The following is a 21,449-nucleotide window of genomic DNA, read 5'->3' as shown; positions in this document are numbered from 1 at the left end:
CAGAACTTTCTCTCCTGTGCTACGCATCGCTTAGTATTCCCTCGCCCTAGGACACCTTCTGAAAGGCAAGGCTTGGCAGGAAAAGCTGGAGGCCTTACAGAGCCTCTTTGGGGCCAGCACCTTCTTCCAAGGGAAGAGATCCCGGGGTGCCTGCCTTGCTTTTGCACACACGCCCGCTCCTTTGTGCACTGTCACCCCAAAGACGCCGTTTCCCAGGAAGCTGTGAGAAATGCCAAAGGAAGGCACTGAGCTCCCACTTCCAAGGTGCCCGTGGCCTTGCCGCATATACATTAAGTTTTTGACAACCTTCCCAACACAGCCTTCCTCTGCAACATAAATCAACCAAGGAGGAAAGCCTGCGACAGAGAAGCCGTCCCTTTTGTTCTCCTGACAGAAGGAGGTGCTGTTCAGCATGCGGGTGGACTGGAGCCCTTTTTATGCCCCTCCAGCACAAACCACCCCTTCAGCGAAAAAAAGTCCTCTGCAAGACACCCTAGGGACCAGCGCACGCTGGGGTTGTGTTCTTCAGTAGGGCAACCCCCATCAGTGGCCTTCTGCTGTTGAAGGCTCTTCTGCCTCTCTAGGCTAAATATCTGCGGGCAAACACAGCCACAGGGACAGGGCATTTTTCAGACCCACACAGTCACCTTCGAGAACGGCTTTCTTTCCATGCTCTAATGGACATAGCAGAAATTGGCAAGCCTCTGTCAGGACCCATGCATTACTTTGTCTTCTTTCTCCCTCCCCTTACCTCTGCCTTGTTCATCAGGCTTTCCCGGAGACATCGCAGGAGGCCTCGGTGTCAGAGGAGGCACCTGTGATAACTCTGACCTGCAAACGGAAGATAACAAACAGGAAGCGGTCACACAACTTTCGCACAAAACACTGCTGAATGCTTGTCATCCTGCAAGAAAATGCCCACCACTGGAAACATGTCCAAGGAGCCCTCCAGAGCAGATACGATCAGCGGGTCCAATCTAAACACCTCACGCCACTAAGGACAAGAGACCGCCCCTGCCCTTGTGGCTTTTCCACACCTCTCACCTTTCAGGGGCCTTAACTTCAAAGCGTGCCTCCACCTTCTCTTTAGGCTTCTGGGTGCGTAACGACCTGATGGAATGCTTGCTTCCAGTACGAAGACTTTTCTCGGGACGACTCCCTGCAAGTGAGACACAAGAAATGCCCTCAGACCACGGACACTTTGGGGCAGCTCACACCACAGGAATAAGCAGAGCAGTCAGTCCTGTGGGGAAAACATCGGTGCCACCACTCCTGATTCTGTTGGAGTCTCATTACTGGTTAGGTCGTAGGTGGCTGCAAACCCTTCATCTCCTCCATCTCCAATGGCCAGGAGCAGAACTTTCTCTCCTGCGCGATGCGTTGCCCAGCATTCCCTCGCCCTAAGACACCTTCTGAAATGCAGGGCTTGGCAGGAAAAGCTGAAGGCCTCACAGAGCCTCTTTGGGGCCAGCACCTTCTCCCAAGGGAAGAGATCCCAGGATGCCTGCCTTGCTCTCACAGACACCCTTGCATACCTTTGTGCGGTATCAGCCTAAAGATACCGTTTCCAGGAGGCTGTGAGCAATGCCAAAAGAAGGCGCAAAGCTCCCATCTCCAAGGTGGCCGAGGCCTTGCTGCATATGCCCTGCAGCTTTGGACTATCTTCCCAACACAGCCTTCGATAATCTTCCCAACACAGCCTTCCTCAGCAACATAAATCAATCCAGGAGGAAAGCCCGTGATAGAGCAGCCGTCCCGTTTTGTTCCCTGACAGAAGGAGGTGCTGCTTCAAGCGCGAGGGTGGACTGAAGCTGTTATTGTCTCCCTCCAGCACAAACCACTCCAACAACGAAAAAAGTCTCTGCAAGACACCCGAGGGACCAGCGCACGCTGGAGTTGTGTTCTTCAGCAGGGCAACCCCCATCAGTGGCCTTCCGCTGTTGAAGGATCTTCTGCCTCTCTAGGCTAAATATTTGAGGCAAATGCAGCCACAGGACGGGCATTTTTCAGACCCACACATCACCTTCGAGAACGGCTTTCTTTCCATGCTCTAATGGACATAGCAGAAATTGGCAAGCCTCTGTCAGGACCCATGCATTACTTTGTCTTCTTTCTCCCTCCCCTTACCTCTGCCTTGTTCATCAGGCTTTCCTGCAGACATCTCAGGAGGCCTCGGTGTCAGAGGAGGCAGCTGTGATAACTCTGACCTGCAAACGGAAGATAACAAACAGGAAGCGATCACGCAACTTTCGCCAAAACATGCTGAATGCTTGTCATCCTGCAAGAAAATGCCCACCATGGAAACATGTCCAAGGAGCCCTCCAGAGCAGATACGATCAGCGGGTCCAATCTAAACACCTCACTCCACTAAGGACAAGAGACCGCCCCTGCCCTTGTGGCTTTTCCACACCTCTCACCTTTCAGGGGCCTTAACTTCAAAGCGTGCCTCCACCTTCTCTTTAGGCTTCTGGGTGCGTAACGACCTGATGGAATGCTTGCTTCCAGTACGAAGACTTTTCTCGGGATGACTCCCTGCAAGTGAGACACAAGAAATGCCCTCAGACCACGGACACTTTGGGGCAGCTCACACCACAGGAATAAGCAGAGCAGTCAGTCCTGTGGGGAAAACATCGGTGCCACCACTCCTGATTCTGTTGGAGTCTCATTACTGGTTAGGTCGTAGGTGGCTGCAAACCCTTCATCTCCTCCATCTCCACTGGCCAGGAGCAGAACTTTCTCTCCTGCGCGATGCGTTGCCCAGCATTCCCTCGCCCTAAGACACCTTCTGAAATGCAGGGCTTGGCAGGAAAAGCTGAAGGCCTCACAGAGCCTCTTTGGGGCCAGCACCTTCTCCCGAGGAAAGAGAACCCAGGATGCCTGCCTTGCTCTCACAGACACCCTTGCTCCTTTGTGCAGTGTCAGCTCAAAGATACAGTTTCCCTGTAGGCTGTGAGCAATGCCAAAAGAAGGTGCAAAGCTCCCATCTCCAAGGTGGCCGAGGCCTTGCCGCATATGCCCCGCAGCTTTTGACTATCTTCCCAACTCAGCCTTCGATAATCTTCCCAACACAGCCTTCCTCAGCAACATAAATCAAACCAGGAGGAAAGCCCGTGATAGCACGCTGGGGTTGTGTTCTTCGGCAGGGCAACACCCATCAGTGGCCTTCTACTGTTGAAGGCTCTTCTGCCTCTCTAGGCTAATTATCTGGGGCAAACGCAGCCACAGGGCAGGCATTTTTCAGACCCACACATCACCTTTGAGAAAGGCTTTCTTTCCATACTCTAATGGACACAGCAGAAATTGGCAAGCCTCTGTCAGGGACCCATGCATTACTTTGTCTTCTTTTCTCCCTCCCCTTACCTCTGCCTTGTTCATCAGGCTTTCCCGGCGACATCGCAGGAGGCCTCGGTGTCAGAGGAGGCACCTGTGATAACTCTGACCTGCAAACGGAAGATAACAAACAGGAAGCGGTCACAGCAACTTTCGCACAAAACACGCTGAATGCTTGTCATCCTGCAAGAAAATGCCCACCATGGAAACATGTCCAAGGAGCCCTCCAGAGCAGATACGATCAGCGGGTCCAATCTAAACATCCTCACTGCCACTAAGGACAAGAGACCGCCCCTGCCCTTGTGGCTTTTCCACACCTCTCACCTTTCAGGGGCCTTAACTTCAAAGCGTGCCTCCACCTTCTCTTTAGGCTTCTGGGTGCGTAACGACCTGATGGAATGCTTGCTTCCAGTACGAAGACTTTTCTCGGGATGACTCCCTGCAAGTGAGACACAAGAAATGCCCTCAGACCACGGACACTTTGGGGCAGCTCACACCACAGGAATAAGCAGAGCAGTCAGTCCTGTGGGGAAAACATCGGTGCCACCACTCCTGATTCTGTTGGAGTCTCATTACTGGTTAGGTCGTAGGTGGCTGCAAACCCTTCATCTCCTCCATCTCCAATGGCCAGGAGCAGAACTTTCTCTCCTGTGCTACGCATCGCTTAGTATTCCCTCGCCCTAGGACACCTTCTGAAAGGCAAGGCTTGGCAGGAAAAGCTGGAGGCCTTACAGAGCCTCTTTGGGGCCAGCACCTTCTCCCAAGGGAAGAGATCCCAGGATGCCTGCCTTGCTCTCACAGACACCCTTGCTCCTTTGTGCAGCATCAGCCCAAAGATACCGTTTCCAGGAGGCTGTGAGCAATGCCAAAAGAAGGTGCAAAGCTCCCATCTCCAAGGTGGCCGAGGCCTTGCCGCATATGCCCTGCAGCTTTGGACTATCTTCCCAACACAGCCTTCGATAATCTTCCCAACACAGCCTTCCTCAGCAACATAAATCAATCCAGGAGGAAAGCCCGTGATAGAGCAGCCGTCCCTTTTGTTCCCCTGACAGAAGGAGGTGCTGTTCAGCGCGAGGGTGGACTGAAGCTGTTATTGTCTCCCTCCAGCACAAACCACTCCAACAACGAAAAAAGTCTCTGCAAGACACCCGAGGGACCAGCGCACGCTGGGGTTGTGTTCTTCAGCAGGGCAACCCCCATCAGTGGCCTTCCGCTGTTGAAGGATCTTCTGCCTCTCTAGGCTAAATATTTGAGGCAAACGCAGCCACAGGACGGGCATTTTTCAGACCCACACATCACCTTCGAGAACGGCTTTCTTTCCAGGCTCTAATGGACGCAGCAGAAATTGGCAAGCCTCTGTCAGGACCCATGCATTACTTTGTCTTCTTTCTGCATCCTCTTACCTCTGCCATGTTCATCAGGCTTTCCTGGAGGCATCTTGGGAGGCCTCGGAGTCAGATGGGGCATCCACAATAACTCTGACCTGTAAATGGAAGACAACAAACATGAAGTGGACACACAACTTTCACCAAAACACGCTGAATGCTTGTCATCCTCCCAGAAAATGCCCACCACGGGAACACGTCCAAAGAGCCCTCCAGAGCTGATAAAGTCAGCGTGTCCAAAATATACATCTCACTCCCCCAAGGACAAGAGCCTGCTCCTGCCCTTGTGGCTTCTCCACATTTCTCACCTTTCTGGGGGCTTCCCTGTCAGACCTGACACGCCCTTCTCCTCTTCTGCCCTCCTGCCACGTGAAGTCCTGGAAGAAAACTTCCTTCCAGGATGGAGATTCTTCTCAGGATGACTCCCTGCAAGTGAGACACAAGAAATGCCCTCAGACCAGGGACACTTTGGGGCAGCTCACACCAGAGGAACAAGCAGAACACCTCAGACCTGTGGGGAAGCTATCGGTGCCAGCACTCCTGATTCTGTTGGAGTCTCATTACTGGTTAGGTCTTAGGTGGCTGCAAACCCTTCATCTCCTCCATGTCCACAAGTCAGGAGCACAACTTTCTCTCCTGCGCTATGCATTGCCCAGTATTCCCTCACCCTAAGACACCTTCTGAAAGGCAGGTCTTGGCAGGAAAAGCTGGAGGCCTCACAGAGCATGTTTGGGGCCTCCCAAGGGAAGAGATCCCAGGATGCCTGCCTTGCTCTCACAGACACCCTTGCATACCTTTGTGCGGTATCAGCCTAAAGATACCGTTTCCAGGAGGCTGTGAGCAATGCCAAAAGAAGGCGCAAAGCTCCCATCTCCAAGGTGGCCGAGGCCTTGCTGCATATGCCCTGCAGCTTTGGACTATCTTCCCAACACAGTCTTCCTCAGCAAAATAAATCAAACCAGGAGGAAAGCCCGCAAAAGAGCAGCTGTCCCTTTCCTTCCCCTGACAGAAGGAAGTGCTGTTCAGCGTGAGGGTGGACTGAAGCTGTTATTGTCTCCCTCCAGCACAAACCACTCCGTCAACGAAAAAAGCCTCTGCAAGACACCCTAGGGACCAGCGCACGCTGGGGTTGTGTTCTTCAGCAGGGCAACCCCCATCAGTGGCCTTCTGCTGTTGAAGGCTCTTCTGCCTCAGGGAACATCTGCAAACTGAATATTTGGGGCAAACGCGTCACAGGGTGGGCATTTTTCTGACCCACACATGACCTCCGAAAAAGGCTTTCCTTCTACACTCTGATAGAATTGGCAGTAACTGGCAAGCCTCTGTCAGGACCCATGCATTACTTTGTCTTCTTTCTGCATCCCCTTACCTCTGCCATGTTCATCAGGCTTTCCTGGAGGCATCTTGGGAGGCCTCGGAGTCAGATGGGGCATCCACAATAACTCTGACCTGTAAATGGAAGACAACAAACATGAAGCGGACATACAACTTTCACCAAAACATGCTGAATGCTTGTCATCCTCCCAGAAAGTGCCCACCACGGAAACATGTCCAAAGAGCCCTCCAGAGCTGATACAGTCAGCGTGTCCAAAATAAACATCTCACTCCCCAAGGACAAGAGACCGCCCCTGCCCTTGTGGCTTCTCCACACTTCTCACCTTTCTGGGGGATTAACTTCAGAAGCGTGCCTCCACCTTCTCTTCAGGCTTCTGGACGGGTAACGTCCTGATGGAAATCTTCTTCCAGTACGAAGACTTTCTTCGGGATGACTCCCTGCAAGCGAGACACAAGAAATGCCCTCAGACCACGGACACCTTGGGGCAGCTCACACCACAGGAACAAGCAGAATAGCTCAGTCCTGTGGGGAAGCCATCGGTGCCAGCACTCCTGATTCTGTTGGAGTCTCATTACTGGTTAGGTCTTAGGTGGCAGCAAACCCTTCATCTCCTCCATGTCCACAAGTCAGGAGCACAACTTTCTCTCCTGCGCTACGCATTGCCCAGTATTCCCTCACCCTAAGACACCTTCTGAAATCCAAGGCTTAGCAGGAAAAGCTGGAGGCCTTACAGATCCTGTTTGGGGCCAGCACCTTCTCCCAAGGGAAGAGATCCCGGGGTGCCTGCCTTGCTCTCGCAGACACGCCCGCTCCTTTGTGCACTGTCAGCCCAAAGATGCCATTTCCCAGGAGGCTGTGAGAAATGCCAAAAGAAGGCACTGAGCTCCCATCTCCAAGGTGCCCGTGGCCTTGCCGCATATGCCTTAAGTTTTTGACAACCTTCCCAACACAGCCTTCCTCTGCAACATAAATCAACCAAAGAGGAAAGCCCACGACAGAGAAGCCGTCCCTTTTGTTCTCCTGACAGAAGGAGGTGCTGTTCAGCATGCGGGTGGACTGGAGCCTTTTTTATGTCCCTCCAGCTCAAACCACTCCGTCAACGAAAAAAGCCTCTGCAAGACACCCTAGGGACCAGCAAACGCTGGGGTTGTGTTCTTCAGCAGGGCAACCCCCATCAGAGGCCTTCTGCTGTTCAAGGCTCTTCTGCCTCTCTACGCTACATATTTGGGGCAAACGCACCCACAGGGCAGGCATTTTTCAGACCCACACATCACCTTCGAGAACGGCTTTCTTTCCATACTCTAATGGACATAGCAGAAATTGGCAAGCCTCTGTCAGGACCCATGCATTACTTTGTCTTCTTTCTCCCTCCCCTTACCTCTGCCTTGTTCATCAGGCTTTCCCGGAGACATCGCAGGAGGCCTCGGTGTCAGAGGAGGCAGCTGTGATAACTCTGACCTGCAAACGGAAGATAACAAACAGGAAGCGGTCACACAACTTGCACAAAAACATGCTGAATGCTTGTCATCCTGCAAGAAAATGCCCACCACGGAAACATGTCCAAGGAGCCCTCCAGGGCAGATACGATCAGCGGGTCCAATATAAACATCTCACTTCCCCAAGGCCAAGAAATGGCCCCTGCCCTTGTGGCTTCTCCACACCTCTCACCTTTCAGGGGTCTTAACTTCAAAGCGTGCCTCCACCTTCTCTTTAGGCTTCTGGAAGGGTAACGTCCCGATGGAATGCTTTCTTCCAGTAAGAACACTCTTCTCGGGATGACTCCCTGCAAGTGAGACGCAAGAAATGCCGTCAGACCAGGGATGCTTTGGGGCAGCTCACACCAGAGGAATAAGCAGAGCAGTCAGTCCTGTGGGTACAACATCAGTGCCAGCACTCCTGATTGTGGGGAAAACATCAGTGCCAGCCCTCCTGATTCTGCCAGAGTCTCATTGCTGCTTAGGTCTCAGGTGGCTGCAAACCCTCTGTCTCCTCCATGTCTACTGGCCAGGAGCAGAACTTTTTCTCCTGCGCGATGCATTGCCCAGTATTCCCTCACCCTAAGACACCTTCTGAAAGGCAGGTCTTGGCAGGAAAAGCTGGAGGCCTCACGGAGCCTGCTTGGGGCCAGCACCTTCTCCCAAGGGAAGAGAACCCAGGATGCCTGCCTTGCTCTCACAGACACCCTTGCTCCTTTGTGCAGTGTCAGCGCAAATATATCGTTTCCCTGTAGGCTGTGAGCAATGCCAAAAGAAGGCGCAAAGCTCCCATCTCCAAGGTGGCCGAGGCCTTGCCGCATATGCCCTGCAGCTTTGGACTATCTTCCCAACACAGCCTTCGATAATCTTCCCAACACAGCCTTCCTCAGCAACATAAATCAATCCAGGAGGAAAGCCCGTGATAGAGCAGCCGTCCCTTTTGTTCCCCTGACAGAAGGAGGTGCTGCTCAACGCGAGGGTGGACTGAAGCTGTTATTGTCTCCCTCCAGCACAAACCACTCCAACAACGAAAAAAGTCTCTGCAAGACACCCTAGCGACCAGCGCACGCTGGGGTTGTGTTCTTCAGCAGGGCAACCCCCATCAGTGGCCTTCCGCTGTTGAAGGATCTTCTGCCTCTCTAGGCTAAATATTTGAGGCAAACGCAGCCACAGGGCAGGCATTTTTCAGACCCACACATCACCTTCGAGAACGGCTTTCTTTCCATACTCTAATGGACACAGCAGAAATTGGCAAGCCTCTGTCAGGACCCATGCATTACTTTGTCTTCTTTCTCCCTCCCCTTACCTCTGCCTTGTTCATCAGGCTTTCCCGGAGACATCGCAGGAGGCCTCGGTGTCAGAGGAGGCACCTGTGATAACTCTGACCTGCAAACGGAAGATAACAAACAGGAAGCGGTCACACAACTTGCACAAAAACATGCTGAATGCTTGTCATCCTGCAAGAAAATGCCCACCACGGAAACATGTCCAAGGAGCCCTCCAGGGCAGATACGATCAGCGGGTCCAATATAAACATCTCACTTCCCCAAGGCCAAGAGACCGCCCCTGCCCTTGTGGCTTCTCCACACTTCTCACCTTTCTGGGGGTTTAACTTCGAAGCGTGCCTCCACCTTCTCTTCAGGCTTCTGGACGGGTAACGTCCTGATGGAAAACTTTCTTCCCTTACGAAGACTGTCTTTGGGATGGCTCCCTGCAAGCGAGACACAAGAAATGCCCTCAGACCAGGGACACTTTGGGGCAGCTCACACCAGAGGAACAAGCAGAACACCTCAGACCTGTGGGGAAGCTATCGGTGCCAGCACTCCTGATTCTGTTGGAGTCTCATTACTGGTTAGGTCTTAGGTGGCTGCAAACCCTTCATCTCCTCCATGTCCACAAGTCAGGAGCACAACTTTCTCTCCTGCGCTATGCATTGCCCAGTATTCCCTCACCCTAAGACACCTTCTGAAAGGCAGGTCTTGGCAGGAAAAGCTGGAGGCCTCACAGAGCGTGTTTGGGGCCTCCCAAGGGAAGAGATCCCAGGATGCCTGCCTTGCTCTCACAGACACCCTTGAATACCTTTGTGCGGTATCAGCCTAAAGATACCGTTTCCAGGAGGCTGTGAGCAATGCCAAAAGAAGGCGCAAAGCTCCCATCTCCAAGGTGGCCGAGGCCTTGCCGCATATGCCCCACAGCTTTGGACTATCTTCCCAACACAGCCTTCAACAATTTTCCCAACACAGCCTTCCTCAGCAACATAAATCAAACGAGAAGGAAAGCCCATGACAGAGCAGTCATCCCGTTTTTTCTCTTGACAGAAGGAGGTGCTGTTCAGCGCGAGGGTGGACTGAAGCCCTTATTATGTCCCTCCAGCACAAACCACTCCGTCAATGAAAAAAGCCTCTGCAAGACACCCGAGGGACCAGCGCACGCTGGAGTTGTGTTCTTCAGCAGGGCAACCCCCATCAGTGGCCTTCCGCTGTTGAAGGATCTTCTGCCTCTCTAGGCTAAATATTTGGGGCAAACGCAGCCACAGGACAGGCATTTTTCAGACCCACACATCACCTTCGAGAACGGCTTTCTTTCCATGCTCTAATGGACATAGCAGAAATTGGCAAGCCTCTGTCAGGACCCATGCATTACTTTGTCTTCTTTCTCCCTCCCCTTACCTCTGCCTTGTTCATCAGGCTTTCCCGGAGACATCTCAGGAGGCCTTGGTGTCAGAGGAGGCAGCTGTGATAACTCTGACCTGCAAACGGAAGATAACAAACAGGAAGCGGTCACACAACTTGCACAAAAACATGCTGAATGCTTGTCATCCTGCAAGAAAATGCCCACCACGGAAACATGTCCAAGGAGCCCTCCAGGGCAGATACGATCAGCGGGTCCAATATAAACATCTCACTTCCCCAAGGCCAAGAAATGGCCCCTGCCCTTGTGGCTTCTCCACACCTCTCACCTTTCAGGGGTCTTAACTTCAAAGCGTGCCTCCACCTTCTCTTTAGGCTTCTGGAAGGGTAACGTCCCGATGGAATGCTTTCTTCCAGTAAGAACACTCTTCTCGGGATGACTCCCTGCAAGTGAGACGCAAGAAATGCCGTCAGACCAGGGATGCTTTGGGGCAGCTCACACCAGAGGAATAAGCAGAGCAGTCAGTCCTGTGGGTACAACATCAGTGCCAGCACTCCTGATTGTGGGGAAAACATCAGTGCCAGCACTCCTGATTCTGCCAGAGTCTCATTGCTGCTTAGGTCTCAGGTGGCTGCAAACCCTCTGTCTCCTCCATGTCTACTGGCCAGGAGCAGAACTTTTTCTCCTGCGCGATGCATTGCCCAGTATTCCCTCACCCTAAGACACCTTCTGAAAGGCAGGTCTTGGCAGGAAAAGCTGGAGGCCTCACAGAGCCTCTTTGGGGCCAGCACCTTCTCCCAAGGGAAGAGAACCCAGGATGCCTGCCTTGCTCTCACAGACATCCTTGCTCCTTTGTGCAGTGTCAGCGCAAATATATCGTTTCCCTGTAGGCTGTGAGCAATGCCAAAAGAAGGCGCAAAGCTCCCATCTCCAAGGTGGCCGAGGCCTTGCCGCATATGCCCTGCAGCTTTGGACTATCTTCCCAACACAGCCTTCGATAATCTTCCCAACACAGCCTTCCTCAGCAACATAAATCAATCCAGGAGGAAAGCCCGTGATAGAGCAGCCGTCCCTTTTGTTCCCCTGACAGAAGGAGGTGCTGTTCAGCGCGAGGGTGGACTGAAGCTGTTATTGTCTCCCTCCAGCACAAACCACTCCGTCAATGAAAAAAGTCTCTGCAAGACACCCTAGGGACCAGCGCACGCTGGGGTTGTGTTCTTCAGCAGGGCAACCCCCATCAGTGGCCTTCCGCTGTTGAAGGCTCTTCTGCCTCTCTAGGCTAAATATTTGAGGCAAACGCAGCCACAGGACGGGCATTTTTCAGACCCACACATCACCTTCGAGAACGGCTTTCTTTCCATACTCTAATGGACATAGCAGAAATTGGCAAGCCTCTGTCAGGACCCATGCATTACTTTGTCTTCTTTCTCCCTCCCCTTACCTCTGCCTTGTTCATCAGGCTTTCCTGCAGACATCTCAGACGGCCTTGGTGTCAGAGGAGGCACCTGTGATAACTCTGACCTGCAAACGGAAGATAACAAACAGGAAGCGGTCACACAACTTGCACAAAAACATGCTGAATGCTTGTCATCCTGCAAGAAAATGCCCACCACGGAAACATGTCCAAGGAGCCCTCCAGGGCAGATACGATCAGCGGGTCCAATATAAACATCTCACTTCCCCAAGGCCAAGAGACCGCCCCTGCCCTTGTGGCTTCTCCACACTTCTCACCTTTCTGAGGGTTTAACTTCGAAGCGTGCCTCCACCTTCTCTTCAGGCTTCTGGACGGGTAACGTTCTGACAGAAAACTTTCTTCCCTTACGAAGACTGTCTTTGGGATGGCTCCCTGCAAGCGAGACACAAGAAATGCCCTCAGACCAGGGACACTTTGGGGCAGCTCACACCAGAGGAACAAGCAGAACACCTCAGACCTGTGGGGAAGCCATCGGTGCCAGCACTCCTGATTCTGTTGGAGTCTCATTACTGGTTAGGTCTTAGGGGGCTGCAAACCCTTCATCTCCTCCATGTCCACAAGTCAGGAGCACAACTTTCTCTCCTGCGCTATGCATTGCCCAGTATTCCCTCACCCTAAGACACCTTCTGAAAGGCAGGTCTTGGCAGGAAAAGCTGGAGGCCTCACAGAGCGTGTTTGGGGCCTCCCAAGGGAAGAGATCCCAGGATGCCTGCCTTGCTCTCACAGACACCCTTGCATACCTTTGTGCGGTATCAGCCTAAAGATACCGTTTCCAGGAGGCTGTGAGCAATGCCAAAAGAAGGCGCAAAGCTCCCATCTCCAAGGTGGCCGAGGCCTTGCCGCATATGCCCTGCAGCTTTGGACTATCTTCCCAACACAGCCTTCAACAATCTTCCCAACACAGCCTTCCTCAGCAACATAAATCAATCCAGGAGGAAAGCCCGTGATAGAGCAGCCGTCCCTTTTGTTCCCCTGACAGAAGGAGGTGCTGTTCAGCGCGAGGGTGGACTGAAGCTGTTATTATGTCCCTCCAGCACAAACCACTCCAACAACGAAAAAAGTCTCTGCAAGACACCCGAGGGACCAGCGCACGCTGGAGTTGTGTTCTTCAGCAGGGCAACCCCCATCAGTGGCCTTCCGCTGTTGAAGGATCTTCTGCCTCTCTAGGCTAAATATTTGAGGCAAACGCAGCCACAGGACGGGCATTTTTCAGACCCACACATCACCTTCGAGAACGGCTTTCTTTCCATACTCTAATGGACATAGCAGAAACTGGCAAGCCTCTGTCAGGACCCATGCATTACTTTGTCTTCTTTCTCCCTCCCCTTACCTCTGCCTTGTTCATCAGGCTTTCCCAGAGACATCTCAGGAGGCCTCGGTGTCAGAGGAGGCACCTGTGATAACTCTGACCTGCAAACGGAAGATAACAAACAGGAAGCGGTCACACAACTTGCACAAAAACATGCTGAATGCTTTTCATCTTGCAAGAAAATGCCCACCATGGAAACATGTCCAAGGAGCCCTCCAGAGCAGATACGATCAGCGGGTCCAATATAAACATCTCACTTCCCCAAGGCCCTGCCCTTGTGGCTTCTCCACACTTCTCACCTTTCTGGGGGCTTAACTTCGAAGCGTGCCTCCACCTTCTCTTCAGGCTTCAGGACGGGCAACGTCCTGACGGAAAATTTCCTTCCAGTAGGAACACTGTCTTCGGGATGACTCCCTGCAAGCGAGACACAAGAAATGTCCTCAGACCAGGGACACTTTGGGGCAGCTCACACCAGAGGAATAAGCAGAGCAGTCAGTCCTGTGGAGAATTCATCAGTGCCAGCACTCCTGATTCTGTTGTAGTCTCACTGCTGGTTCAGACTTAGGTGGCTGCAAATCCTCCATCTCCTCCACCTCCAGAGGTGAGGAGCACAACTTTCACTCCTCTAGTATTCCTTCAAGGAGAGAGCAGTAGTCTGTTTGGCAAAATGTCTACATCAGTAAGCCGATGCCTCCATTTACACTTCCTTGGAGGGCTAAAATTACTCTCACACAACTCAAGAGAATGCTCTGCAAGATGTGTTGCAGAGATATATGTATGAAGTGTGGAGGTGTCCTTCCACAAATCAAATTCAAATAGCAGCATTGCACATTTTTGGCATAGCCGTGGCTCCCATCCCTCAGGAGTAAGGAAGTCTTCAAGCCTGTGTCAGGTTTCATCCATTGCGTTACCTTTCTCTCTCTCCTCAGCCATGTCTTCCTGCTGTTCCAACTGGAACTTCCAAGTGGGTAACAGCTGGTGAAACTCTTCACTGGAAAGAGATAGAAAGGCATGAGACTGACAGCAGTGTCTAACCAAACCCTGCTGTGCACTGGCAGCGCAGCCAGAACACACCAGCCCCTGTGAGATGTGCTGATTATCTGTCAGCACTACTGCAGACAGCACATCCAGGGGACCTGTCTTGTCCCGTCGAGCACAAGACCACCCCTTTGCTTCTCTGACTCACTCGAGTGCATACCTCTTTGTACTCTCTTTTTTCCCTTTTGCCTTCCTGGCTCTTGTCAATTTGCCTGGTGAATGCCTCATTTGAGGATGTTGACACCGGCTACCAGGGGTTCCTACAACAGTGGAAGATGACAGCTCTTCAGAAGAGCACTTTGTGGCCACCCAGGCAAGAGGAGGTGCAGAGCTGCTCAGTCCCAGCTTGGCAGATGGACAGACTTTACCTTGTTTGTTCCCAGATCCCTTCATGGGAAAAAAGTCTTCAGCTGTTCTTCCAGGGGGGAGCTTAATCTCAAACCTGGGAAGAAGCAGACACAAGCTGGAAGAAAGGGCTTCACCTTCCCCTTGCTTCCAGTGACAGAGATGGCCAATAGTCACTTCAAGGTCTCCAGTTTCCTAAAGCAGCACATCCAGCCTGGTCACCACCTTGGAGGGCTCCATCAGGTAACTGTGTGACACAGCCAAGAGCCCTCTGGCTCCCTGGCAGTCCCTCCATGACACGTGCTTGGGCTTTGTACAGAGCCAGCTCTGTCCCACGGCTCCTCAGTAGATCTGCTCAGCAGGGCTTGATCCAGGCCCAGAGATCTGCTGAGCCCCACAACCTCCGTTTGAGCCAGTAAGTCCCTCCTCTTCTGCCCCTTGCTCCAAGGACGAGGCATTCCAGAGAATTTTCATGCACTGGAGTCTCAGAAAGCCAGGGAAATGTTCCCAACAGGACTTGTCCAGGTCAGGTCTTTGACCAGCCCTGAAGAGACGCTTCCTGGCTACAAGTTAACACACAGGAAAACTGAGAAGCTGTCTTTTGAAAATCTTTTTGCCATCACCCCATCTGTGTCCTTAATCATGTGAGGAAGGTAACGTACAACCCCCTTTCCATGTGAATACAAGTGAGGGCAGTCAGAGTCAGGAAGGAGAGTAAGCACACGTGGAGGCAGCTGGGGACTCTTCCTTCAGGAAGGGATTCTTCAATAACCTTGGGAGCAGGCAAGGTCTGGCAGCACAGCCCTACCTCGCAAGAGCTGAGAAACCAAGCAAATGTACTCACATGGGCAGCACACGAATCCCCTGAGGACTCATGTGGAAAGCAGAAGAGTCATTGTCTGATATCACATTAATCCGCGTAAGTGGGTTCTGCAGAAGGGACAGAGACACAACAGATGAGGCCAAGGAAAGCAGCTCCTCCTTCACAAAGGCAGCGAGCCTTCCCACCAGTGTGGCCGCCTCAAGGAAACTCTCTCCTCTGCATGTCTGTCTCCACCAGCAGCCCTCCCTCAGCACAAACAAGAGCTGCACGGTTGTGCTACAAGACCTGCCATGGTCTTACACACTTGCCCGAAGCAGCTGGGTGTGGAATCCCAGGTGAGATGGTTTGGTTTGAGCCACAACAGCTCTTCTCCAGGCCTCTGTTACCAAGGCCACCAAATGCAAGCAGGGAGCTCTATGAAAACTCACATTGTATAAAGGCCTATCTTGGCAAAGTGGTAACACTGATGACAGCAGGCCAAGAAGAGCCAGCTCTCAAGCACTCAGAGACGACCCCGAAAGACTGGCAAGGAGCCCTGGAAAAAATCTTCCACTTACAGAGAGCATGCAGTTCAACACTGTTCCAGTGCCATCGATGGCAAGAAGAAAGTCTTTGTAGTAGGTCATTCTGAGGATCTTATCTCGGCTCCTAAGGATACCGATGCCCTTGAAAACAAGGTCATAATCTTCTCCGAGCCCTGCACCCCAGGTGAAAAGCACCACCAGGTCATTCACACATTCCTCCACCATCTTCTCAGGAACAGTTGTCTTCAGGGAGAGCTGGGAATAGTCCAGGGGGACGACTTGGAGATCATCTGGAAAGCGGCAAAAGAGGACCAAAGTGAGGTGGGCAGCAGCTCCACAGGCCGAAGGAGCTCCCACCCCACCAGCGATCCTGTGCTCCGGGCATGTCTTGTTCAATCTCCTGGACAAAACTCAAAGCACTCCACAAACAGTGGTGTCACGTACAAAGCAATGGTTTCTTCCAAGCAGAATTAGCACAAAAAGATCATGGCCATTGAGTAGCAGCCTTCTGCTGGAAGAGGGGTCCAGATTCCGTGGTGATGTGGAGGGTGACAGCTGCTGCAGCTGCGTCATGCTCAGGCTGTCAAAGACTGCACAACATCCTTGACAGTCAGCCTGGCCATCTCACCCCGTGCCCTGACAACTGCTTGGGGGACATTTTGGCTTTCAGTGGCACTGATCTAATGCAGATCTCGGATTTGGACAAGGTGAAAGTGTTCGCTTGCTCGCAGCCCAAGGCCGCTGCAATGGCAAGCCAAGGCTCCACGCTGCCGCCTTACCAGGAATGTCTCTGTTGGCATGGCTGATCCTCTGAGCCTGCATAACTCCCTCCAACAGACGAAATTTCGGTGCAAGCACATCCCCGTTCAATTTACTGTAGTGCTGTCTCAGGACGTAGAAAACACCAAGGCCATCTATTGCCACACCCTGAAAGCAGCAGAGAACAGAGGAGCAGAAGATGACATTTAGATGCACTAACAAATGAAGGACTCACTCCTAAGATATGTAGCAGGCAAAAGACAACCAAACACCTCAGAGCTATGTCAGGTCCAGGGGACGTTGGGCAATTGAGCAGGCCCCGAGAAGGGTCCCAGGCTGCTGGCTGAGCCTCTGCCCTGCAGCAGCAAGGGCTACAAGTGGCCAGAAAAGCTCAAAGTCTCTCTTCTCCTACAGACAAATTCCCTTTGTTGCACTCCTTGTCAAAGCAGCAGCTCTGTCCCACCTTTGTGCCCTGCTGAGCCATTTCCTCTGCTTTCCCAGGAGAGGTTGGACCCTTGCACTTTATGGTGGGGGGCTGCCTGCCAGCCGATTGTGGAAACCATTGCCAGGCACGTGAAGGACTGGAAAGTCATCAGGAGTTGTCAATATGGCTTCACCAATCTGATAATGGTCAGGAACCAATGGAGAACCCCAGAGTCAATTCTGGACATGTAGAGGTCGGCATGGGTCCAATCCTGTTCAATGTGACCATTCTTTCTCCAAGACACTGCAAATGGGATCCCAGGCAGAGAGGGGTGTTGAACTTGAGCCAAGACACCTCTTCTCCAGGCCCCCTCTGTAGTCAAGTCCAGCAAATGCAAGCAAGGAGCTCCACAGAAAGCTGGCACTGGGGAAGGCTCTGCCTTGCTCGAGTGCTGTGCCAATGACAGCAGTCCATGAGAAGCCAGCTCCAGAGTCAGAGAATCATGAAATGGTTTGGGTTGGAAAGGACCTTAAAGATCATCCAGTTCCAACCCCCTGCCACGGGCAGGGACACCTCCCACTGGATCAAAGCCCCACCCAACCCGGCCTTGAACACCTCCAGGAATGGCACAGCCACAACTTCTCTGAGCAACCTGAGCCCAGGCCCTCTCCACCCTCCCAGGAAAACATTTCTCCCTAAGATCTCATTTCAATTTCCCCTCTTTCATCTAAAATCCATTCCCCATCATCCTCTCCCTGCACCTCCTGAACAAGAGCCCCTCCCCAGTTTTCCTGGAGGCCCTTTCTGTACTGGAAGCTGCTCTAAGGTCTTCCCAGAAGGGCCTCAGAAGGCTGGCAAGGACTTTCCAGACTGAGCTGGGGGGGCTGTCTGGGCTACTGCGAGCATCCAGGTACCAGGAGGAAGAGGAGGAAAGCCCCACCTTGTTCAGGGCAATCTGCTGAGGCATGTACTCAGACACAGTGTCCCAAACTCTTATGACTTCTGAAAAGCAAAAGAAAGACAAGTCAGGCTCTGAGCCAGCGGGGTCACCACCCCTCAGCCCCATCCCAGCCGCAGAGCTGATGGACACAGCTGAAATCAAACCTACGGCAGGAGCACGATGTTCAGGGTCCGGGGCTGTAGAGCCCGGCTCTTGGCTGGCTGCTGCCTCTCAGTCTCGGTGTGAGCCCAGAGGCAGAGTGGGGCAGCGTAAGGGGTTTGAGCATGTGCACCCCACTGTCTTAACCACCCATCAGCTCCAGGGTGGGGAAAGACAAGAAGCGCCAGTGGGGAAAATCAGAGGCTGCAGCTAGATGCCCAGCAGAGGATCTGTGCTCCACTGCTTAGAAGGAAAGCCTCTGATTTCCAACACAGGCATTGCAGAGGCTCCTGGAGACCCAAGGGAGGTGCACCATACCTCTGCCTTCCTCAGACAGCACCCTTCCTTCCCTTCCCTTCCCTTCACTCCTTTCCTCTTCCCCTTCCAATGCCCATCTCCAGGGTTGATCCTCTTCCTGGGGAACAGTCAGCATGGCCTTTGCCCCACCAGGAAGGCAGTGCTGTGCTCCTCAGGGGCTCTGACATCCCTAAGGCCTCCCTGACTGAGACAAATTGGGGTCCCTGAGGCAGTCCACAATTTTGGAATCTGGTATCCTATTCAGTAACACAGCTGGAGGAGATCCTGAAGGCCTTACCTGCCAGGCTGAGCACATTCAGTGCTGGGAATCTGACGAAGGGATACTTCATCATTTTGGCTGTGATTCTGACTAGGAAATGTCTTCCCCTGTTCCTCCTCCACTGCCCTTTGGGGAAGTGTGGCAGGACTGGGCACAGGTGGACTAAGGAAAGCTCTTGTCGTTGTGATGTCAGATGTCCTCCAGGTGGTGTCACCAGATGTCCTCCTGCTGGGCAACCACCATCACCCCTGACCTGTAGGGGACCAGCAGTTGGTGTCTCCTGGCATTGGAGAGGCCAACTCTGCCACATCTGCTCCCCAGAGCCCCAGTGCCAGTGGGGATTGTTTGATTGCTTTAATGCGGCCATCAAAAGCCCTTGGCATCCAAGCCAAATTCGAATCCTAAAAGCCTCCTCCTTCAGTGACCACCAGCCTGGGGAAGAAATGCTTTTGCCTTTTGGCACCACCCTGCATGTGACTTGTCCCTCAATCTGCCTTCCACTCCTTGCCACATGTTGCTCCCTGTGCCTTGAACCCCTCCAGTCTTTCCAAGCCCCCTCGCTCCCCTCCCTGTGAGCTCCCATCACTCACCAGCCCCACCCTGCACCCTCCTCCCAGCATGCTCAGATCTACCTCCCACCCCTCACCCGGGATCGCCCATGCCCTGCTGCATTCCTCTCTCTGGACACACAGCCCCGCGGGCAGAGCTTTCCTTGGTTTGACCCCTTATGGATGCTCTTCAGGGTCTGTTCTCATGTAGGGAAATGAGTTCCTCTCTGCTCAGTAGCAGGTTGAGCACTGGACACTTCCAAGCAGGGAGGTCTAACATGGAGCGTTGTAAGAGAGTGGACAGAGTACCTGTAAATGCTGACAAGCTTGTGGTTTTCCTTCGGTGCCACGATATTTCACAGTTTACGTGCTTAAAGCTTGCAGTTTAAGTCTTGCTGTGTGTTTTTCTGGCGGAAGAATACAGGCGGAGGAGATGTCACTATCCCGACTTCTCACAGCTCGACCAGGAAAACGCAGTGAGTGAGAACAGTCACAAAGGGGATGATTTGTGGTAATGGAATGCGTTATCTGCATAGAGCAGTGCACACCCCCAGTGTAACACAGATGGTGGCGGGAATGGTAAGAAGGGTGGTTTGTGTGGTCAGGAAAACAGATGATACCTGAAAAGCTCTCTCTAATGTGGCCTATTCGTCTGGGGCAAAGGACACTGAGGGGAGATCTCACACATCACCTCCGAGAAAGGTGTGAGCAGATGGGTGATAAAAGTTGGATTTAGGGGGAGTTTGTAATGGGACTTGGGGTAAAACAATCCTATTTTGAGGGAGTTTGAGTGGAAATGCGAGAATGTTTGAGGGGAAAGAAATGGTTTGGGGTGTTTGTGGAAGGGATTTGCGGTGAAAGTCATCTTTTTAGGGGTTAATTGTGAGGAGAGTTGAGGTGAGAGTTGCATTTTGGGGGAATGTGGGGTAAAAAAATCCTATTTGGGGGACTTTGAAGGAAAATTTGAGAGGATTTGAGGTGACAGCCTTGGTTTGGGGGAACTTGGGGAAGGGATTTGGGGGTTTTCTGAGGAGAATTGTGGTAAAATTTGTGTTTTGGGGGATTTTATGAGGGGATTTGAGGTAAAAGAACCATATTCCGGGGCAGTTTGACTGGAAATGTGAGGAGATTTGTGGTGAAAGTCGTGATTTTGGAGAGTTTGGGGAGGACAATGAGGTGAAAGTTGCATTTTTTGTGAGTTTGAGAGGAGATTTGAGGTAAAAATCACCTTTTGGGGGAGCTACGGAGGGGATTTGGGGTAAAAATATGACATTTGGGAAGAGCTTGAGGGGAAATTGGAATAGGTTTGAGGTGAGAGTTGATGTTCGGGGGAGTTCGGTGAAGGGACTGGAGGCGAAAGTCATCTTTTGAGTCAGGAGATTTGTGGTGAAGGCTGTATTTTGAGGCAGTCTGAGGCGGGGGTGAGGGGACTGAGAGGAGACCTCAAGCAGAAAATTTCTCCTGTGAGGGTGAGGAGGCGCTGGCCCGGGGTGTCCTGGAGAAGCCGTGGCTGCCCCATCCCTGGAGCGATTCGAGGCCAGGATGGATGAGCCCCTGGCTCCAGTGGGAGGTGTCCGTGCCCATGGCAGTGGGGGAACTGGGTGGGCTCTGAGCTCCCTCCCCAGGCAGCGCTAATCTCCTCACAAATTCCCCCAAGAGATGACTTTCACCCCAAATCCCTTTAGCAAGTCCCCTAACCCATGCCTTTCACCTGTAATCTCCTCACAAATGGCCCCCAAAGATGACTTTCACCCCCGATCCCTTTACCAGTGGAATCTATGCAAAGTCATCTGTACCCCTAAATGGTGATGCTGAAAAGCTTAAGACAAGTCCATATAGGAGAACTGGTCATACATTCTATGCTACTGCCTGAATAAAACAGACACTTGGCCTCCAGTCGGCCAGAGGCAATATTAGGGTGGTAGCTGAAAGCTGATTTGACAATCACAGTCCAAAACCAGAGAAGTTTCCTTCAGACTAAATATTACTCTGCAGCAGGTATTTCGCTGCTACTGAGCTTCACAGCAGACTTTCCATTAATTCTGTCTATACCTCTACTTCCAAGATCTGAACTGCAAGTGAGATTTTTGAACCAATTAAGGCATACTGCATGTGGGACATTAGATATCATCCCCACTTTACAGGAACTATTGAAAGCTATTCCACAGAAGCCTTAAATACTTATGGGAAATTATCAGAACAATTAAAGGTTCAGCCTACAGTTTCTCAGCATCGGGCATGTCAATTGCACGAGATCTGTAGCCTTTACAAATAAGCAGCAAAATGACTGAAGTACGTGCACACATGTATCCAATATAAAAAACGCCCTACCTTCCCGAAATTACTTCTGGTGCAGTATAGTTGGGGGAACC

The 21,449-nt window shown here is 52.3% G+C and overlaps 2 protein-coding genes across 3 annotated transcripts in view; both read right to left on the bottom strand.

Moving 5' to 3' along the window:
- LOC128849292 (titin-like) overlaps nucleotides 1-13,781 on the bottom strand; it is a 25,907-nt gene extending 12,126 nt beyond the window's left edge. Inside the window, exons 1-15 of the mRNA XM_054050563.1 lie at nucleotides 13,769-13,781; nucleotides 13,240-13,354; nucleotides 12,962-13,041; nucleotides 11,889-12,003; nucleotides 11,599-11,678; nucleotides 10,486-10,600; nucleotides 10,196-10,275; nucleotides 9,123-9,237; nucleotides 8,833-8,912; nucleotides 3,655-3,769; nucleotides 3,361-3,440; nucleotides 2,418-2,532; nucleotides 2,128-2,207; nucleotides 1,045-1,159; nucleotides 752-831 (exon numbers count right to left, since the gene is read on the bottom strand). Of these exons, the coding sequence (XP_053906538.1) occupies nucleotides 752-831; nucleotides 1,045-1,159; nucleotides 2,128-2,207; nucleotides 2,418-2,532; nucleotides 3,361-3,440; nucleotides 3,655-3,769; nucleotides 8,833-8,912; nucleotides 9,123-9,237; nucleotides 10,196-10,275; nucleotides 10,486-10,600; nucleotides 11,599-11,678; nucleotides 11,889-12,003; nucleotides 12,962-13,041; nucleotides 13,240-13,354; nucleotides 13,769-13,781 (1,378 nt within the window). The remainder of the gene's footprint in view (nucleotides 1-751; nucleotides 832-1,044; nucleotides 1,160-2,127; nucleotides 2,208-2,417; nucleotides 2,533-3,360; nucleotides 3,441-3,654; nucleotides 3,770-8,832; nucleotides 8,913-9,122; nucleotides 9,238-10,195; nucleotides 10,276-10,485; nucleotides 10,601-11,598; nucleotides 11,679-11,888; nucleotides 12,004-12,961; nucleotides 13,042-13,239; nucleotides 13,355-13,768) is intronic.
- Nucleotides 13,723-21,449, bottom strand: LOC128849228 (coiled-coil domain-containing protein 81-like). Of its 2 annotated transcripts, XM_054049870.1 has the most exons (9): nucleotides 21,409-21,449; nucleotides 19,387-19,484; nucleotides 17,794-17,855; nucleotides 16,450-16,597; nucleotides 15,704-15,960; nucleotides 15,168-15,253; nucleotides 14,347-14,420; nucleotides 14,139-14,238; nucleotides 13,723-13,931 (listed from the first exon to the last, which is right to left on the bottom strand). In XM_054049870.1, exons 3-9 carry the CDS (start codon nucleotides 17,818-17,820, stop codon nucleotides 13,829-13,831), a joined length of 795 nt encoding a protein of 264 aa, XP_053905845.1. In that variant the 5' UTR covers nucleotides 17,821-17,855; nucleotides 19,387-19,484; nucleotides 21,409-21,449; the 3' UTR covers nucleotides 13,723-13,828. The 2 variants fall into 2 exon arrangements, with proteins under 2 accessions (XP_053905845.1, XP_053905843.1); XM_054049868.1 differs by lacking the exons at nucleotides 19,387-19,484; nucleotides 21,409-21,449 and adding an exon at nucleotides 18,548-18,781.

The sequence above is a fragment of the Cuculus canorus genome, chromosome 27 (assembly GCF_017976375.1).
Source record: "Cuculus canorus isolate bCucCan1 chromosome 27, bCucCan1.pri, whole genome shotgun sequence".
Classification (NCBI taxonomy): Eukaryota; Metazoa; Chordata; class Aves; order Cuculiformes; family Cuculidae; genus Cuculus; species Cuculus canorus.
The sequence above is the reverse complement of the archived record's forward strand: the minus strand, read 5'-3'. Positions and strand labels throughout refer to the sequence as shown.